At 47.5% G+C, this 4,947-nt stretch overlaps 1 protein-coding gene across 2 annotated transcripts; it reads right to left on the bottom strand.

The window, feature by feature from the left end:
• Window positions 1-1,404: 1,404 nt before the first annotated feature.
• LOC126493425 (transcription elongation factor A protein-like 5) lies at window positions 1,405-4,122 on the bottom strand. Of its 2 annotated transcripts, XM_050130418.1 has the most exons (3): window positions 3,963-4,122; window positions 2,663-2,730; window positions 1,405-2,015 (listed from the first exon to the last, which is right to left on the bottom strand). In XM_050130418.1, exon 3 carries the CDS (start codon window positions 1,987-1,989, stop codon window positions 1,405-1,407), a length of 585 nt encoding a protein of 194 aa, XP_049986375.1. In that variant the 5' UTR covers window positions 1,990-2,015; window positions 2,663-2,730; window positions 3,963-4,122. The 2 variants fall into 2 exon arrangements, with proteins under 2 accessions (XP_049986375.1, XP_049986376.1); XM_050130419.1 differs by lacking the exon at window positions 3,963-4,122 and having other exon boundaries at window positions 2,663-2,765.
• Window positions 4,123-4,947: the final 825 nt, after the last annotated feature.

The raw sequence follows: 4,947 nt of genomic DNA, 5'->3' as shown, positions 1-4,947 counted from the left end.
GTTAGAATGTTTATCTAGCGTGCACAAAGCCCCAAATTTGATCATTGGTTCTTCATAAACCTGATTTGGTGGTGCATGCCTATAATTCAGGCACTCGGGATATGGAAACAGGATTTACAAAAAGAAGCATTCCTTGTATACATAGTGAGGTTCCAAGTCAGCCAAGACTAACATGAGACCCTGTCGCAAAGTAAAACAAATGAGTGAATGATAAAGGAAGGTAAATCTAGTGGATGTAATATTTAGTTAAAAATTTAGAAAGCATTTTTCCACATCTCTTTTTATGAGTGGTAACTATTAAAGTGAGAAAAGGCTCATTGTAAACACAGCAGAATGGAACACCTAACAGGGCCTTCCGGAAAAGAAAAGGGGCATTGTTACCTCAAGGACTTCAGCTTACTAATACCAGTGAATGTGGATGTCTCAAGGGGATGCAGGATCCATGAGGGAGAAGGCCCAATGCCCAGTGGATGTAACATTTGCCCAAGAGAAGGTATTACCCACATCTCAGCTCCCTGCATCTTTTCCCGAGCAGAGCCGAGGCTTCCTCCAGTTGTCCCTCAAGTGTCTGATCTAGTGCTGCTCACGCACACAACCAGTTCTCATTGCCAAATTTGGTTCACTCCATAGATTTATGATGTAAGCCTCACCCCATTTCATATATGTCAAGGAAGCAGCATCACTGGCAGGAACTGCAAAAATTCCTCCAACTTGAAGTCTAGAGGTTGTGTAGTTTTACCTGTGATTATGATTCTGACAAGAATTTGAAGCATCTCCTTTGTCTTCACAGGTTTAATAGTTATTTTGATAGCCTCGTATGAGACAGGCTCTCACTTGGTGGTCCTGGCTGGCTTCAGTTGGCTGTCCATAAAGACAAGGTTGGCCACTAAGTCAGAGATCTGCCTGCCTCTTCCTCTAGAGTCCTAGGTCTAAAGGAGTGTGCCATTGTACCCAGTGCTCTGTGTTATCTTTTAGTGCTTCTTTTATGATAAAATTAACCTCTGTCCTTAATGGGGAGGGGGATCATATGAGAAAATGAAAAATCTCAAGTCCCACCACACAGAGACAACCACCATTCCTCTTGGGTCTATGTACTTGCACAGTTTTCCTTGTATGTAAATATTCTATGTGATGATTTTGTTTTCAAAAATGGACTGATACTGTATCTATTGTTCTGCACACTGCTATCTTTATTATTTTACAGTACACCATGAACACCTCTTCCATGCACATGGGTGAAAGTCCATTACTAAAAGACAGAGTGCTGTCTGCTGGTAACAAGAGTGACACCTAAAGGAAAATATCAGCACAGGGTTGAAGCACAGAGCCTGGCAAATGCCTGCCAGGGAAAGCAGGGCTGGCAATATTTCCCATCAAAGAAATCAGAAGGAAAGGCCAAAGGCATTAAACAAAGGGAGCGTCTTCCAAGTCCTTCTGGCCCCTGCCTCCTCCGCCCCTCATTCCCCTGACTCCCCGTTGGCCCCGGGGGACTAGAGCATCCTGCGCAGCATCTCTTGGCAACCAGGGAAAACCTCCCATTCTCTGCCTCTTCCTCAGCTCTTCCTGCGCCCTCGCCACATCTGCACACTCTCTCATCATCTCCTCACTGCTGACATGCCTGTCCTGGAAGTCCTCCTGGGGGTTCTTGGGAGAATCCTCTGTGCTCCTATCTGTTTTTCGCTTGGCTTTCCGTGGCACGTAATCTTCAGCAGGGCGCTTTTCTGCGGCCCGCGCCTCGCTGGCTGGCTTGCCCTCCCCTTGGCGCTTGGCCTCCCCTTCAGACTTTCCCTGATTTTCTGGCTTCCCCTCACTTTTCTGTTGTCCCTGCTCACCTGGCCCTCCCTCCTCTAGCTTCCCCTGGCGTGCAGGCTTCCCGTCTGCATGGGACTTGTCTTTGTCTGCGTTTCCTCCTTCTTCTGGATTTCCTTCATCTTCCGCCCGTCCCTTGTTTTCTGGCTTCCCTTCAATTTCTTTGAAGAACTTTTCCATGTTGCGATTTTCCTTTGCCGCTTGTCCTAGAAGACAAAGAAAAAACACTAAGGGCACTCCAGCTGGGCACAAGCTTTTAACAGTTGCTTTCCTTGATTCATAGCTCTGCCAACCCATCCTAATCCACCTTTCAGGTGAACTTTTACCCGTATATTCTTTTTCCTTTTCCTACACACTTCTTACATATACACATGAACCAACTTGGCAGGAAATTCCAAGGGTGTTTCTCCCTACCGTTAAAGCTCTTAAAGCGATGTGCTAAGAAGGAACCGCAGAGAATAGTGGTTTCTGAACTTCGTTCTCTCTCTGCCCACAGAAACACTAGCTGTGTAGTTTCAACTTACAAAGAACTGCAGGAATCGCGCAGGACATTCTCATTCTCTCTCTCTCTCTCTCTCTCTCTCTCTCTCTCTCTCTCTCTCCCACGTATAAAAAAAAAGTGTACATAGATTTCAGGGGTGTTCTGATACCCTCAGAGAACATTCTTTCTCCTCACTTTCAAAGCCTCCTCTTTAGCCTCACCAGCGATAAAAGATCACATTCTCTTAGGGTCTCGCTATGTGTCTGGAACTTGCAATAAGGAGAGTTGGAGACGGGAGGGAGGCAAGCAGTGGCCTCCCCAGCTTTCACTCTACTTCTGGGGGTGGCAGAATGCATTCCTTCTCCCACTAACCTGCACTGATATTGCAGGCCCTTCCTTTTCTTAGCTGGATCGGTGCCCACGACCACAGACCTGAAGACCTGTGGGAAGATATAGGAATCAGGTGGTGAATGAAGGACTAGAAATCTGAATGACTGGCAAGTAGTACGAGAAGTCTTTGTCAAAACGTTCCCAATTCCTCCCTCCCACCCCATCACCATTTCTCGGTGTTCTCGCATTTTCTTCCACACCTTCTCCTTTAACAGTTTCCCGTTTACTGGTCCCGAGCTATGGGACTGAAAAAATGACTTCCAAACCGTTTCTCGGGGTCTGAATTTCCTTCCCAAATCTACTCTCAGTAATTTCACTGAAATGAGTGACGGGCAGGCCTGTGAAAGGCAGAAGGCTGGGCTGATAGGTGCCGCTTCACTCAGGTCTCTCTGGACCAGTTCCCCGGCCCCGCCCCCGCCCCCTCCCCGGGGGCCCTTGCTAAAGCATAGCGCGATACTTTTCTGGAAACGTAGCTATTAGAAGGAGGAGGGGGCAGGGCAGACGTAACCACAGCACTTCACTCACGCCTTCCTCCTCACAGACCCAGAAAAAACAGCTTTTTACAATGAAAAGGAAAAATGATTTCTAATTTCTAACATTTGGGTCTGCGATATCTCCTTTGAACCCTTCCTATTAAGAAATCACCCCCTACCTGGGAACTGAGCACCATCCCAAACCTCTGTTTTCCTTCTACGTAGCAACCCCCACCCTTAGTCCCCTTGGCCTTCCATTTTGGGCTCCAAAATGGTTGAGGGATGGAGAAGAGAAAGGGAGAATTCAAGCCTTGGCCTGGGGTAGTCCATCTTTCTCAGCCCGGAGTCAGGGCCTGTGCCCATCCTTTGCTACCTAAAAGGGATTAGGCCATCACCACCCCCACTCCCCCGCTGTCGCCTCCCCTGCCCTCCTCCTCTAAAAAGACGTTTGTCACTCAATCACTGTTCCGATTGGCATTCTATACCTCCGATCTCCCTCCAATGGCCCTGTCCCCGTCCCCATCCATTTCCTGCACCTGTAATCATCTCTGGTCTTAGCCTCCTGTCATGCCTACCCAGCGTCTGCAGGCAGTGAAGGATTGGGAGCTATCCAGGGAAATGACTCCTTCTGCCATTAGCCCCCGTTTCTCCAAGGATATAAGAGCTGCTACCCCCAACAGACACAATCTTCTGCGTCAAAATGAATGGGTTTGGAAAGGGGGCGGTATCTTAAACGCAGACAAAATTCTCTGCTCTGTAGCCGCTGTCCATTACCACCCCTCCCTCAGAAATCCCTGGCTTCTACCAACCTGCCGGGCTATAGGGCAGCTGCCCCCCCCCCTGTCGCTCAGTTTCAAGCCTGCCTTCCTCCACGGAGATAAGGATCTGGCGGCTGCTGGTACCTGGGAGAGAGGGACTTCTGCAGACGGCTGCTCCTGATCACGTGACAAAACGTCACCAGTGGGCTCCGGTCCCTAGTTCCCCTCCCCAGCATCAGAAAGTGCGTCAGGAGCCAGCCTACTTTCCCCCTCGCTACCCCCACCACCTTCTGTCCCTTCCCCCACAGCATGAGGCCTTGTCATTCATTCTGTTCCTTGCAAATCCCAGAGGCCAAATATGGTTCGTCCAGTGGCATGTGTTTAGTCCTGTGTGGTTATTAGAGAGAGGCTGCATCCTCTCCTACCACTGCCACCCCCTAAGATCTCAGAGGATTTGGGGGACCGCTTTTTTAAAATCCCAAATCATGTACTCCTTGAATCCACTTTCTTTCTCAGCCACCGATGTTCGTTCTGCACGCAGTCTTCTTTATACCTGCACATAAAGGGCACAGGGTGGATCCTTTGGAAGAGAAGCCAGTTGTTGAACAGAGATATTCTTTTTTAATAGTTTTTTTTTAATTTCACTTACTCTGCTGAACACGAGTTATTTTCATAGGCACAAAACTATTTCATTTAAAATAAAATGTTTGAGATAGAGGGGAAAATAGGTTTTCAACTTTTCTACTCAGAAGACCTGTCCAGTTTGTAACTGAATGGAATTGGCTACAGATAAAATCCCTGTAACTTCTTTTCATGAGGAGCTGGTGCTGTCGTGTATTGTTTTTCAGAAATATTTACCTTCTGTTCCCAAACAATTGGTAAACGATAGGAAATATCTAATGATTGACACAATGCCAATTTTGAAAATTGGACCGTGGTTATTTCATTCAACTTGGGGAAAAGAAAGAACTATGGAACCCAGGTATTCCAGGTTATGGGACTTGCAGAAAGTTTGTCTCATCCATTCCTTGTGAAG

Source organism: Alexandromys fortis, unplaced genomic scaffold (genome assembly GCF_014885135.2).
Source record: "Alexandromys fortis isolate MF-2015 unplaced genomic scaffold, M_Fortis_MF-2015_v1.1 scaffold_331, whole genome shotgun sequence".
Classification (NCBI taxonomy): Eukaryota; Metazoa; Chordata; class Mammalia; order Rodentia; family Cricetidae; genus Alexandromys; species Alexandromys fortis.
The sequence above is the reverse complement of the archived record's forward strand: the minus strand, read 5'-3'. Positions and strand labels throughout refer to the sequence as shown.

What these genes read in the sequence shown, in the direction of transcription:
- LOC126493425 (XM_050130418.1), bottom strand. Translation starts at nt 1,989, where the DNA reads ATGGAAAAGTTCTTCAAAGAAATTGAAGGGAAGCCAGAAAACAAGGGA.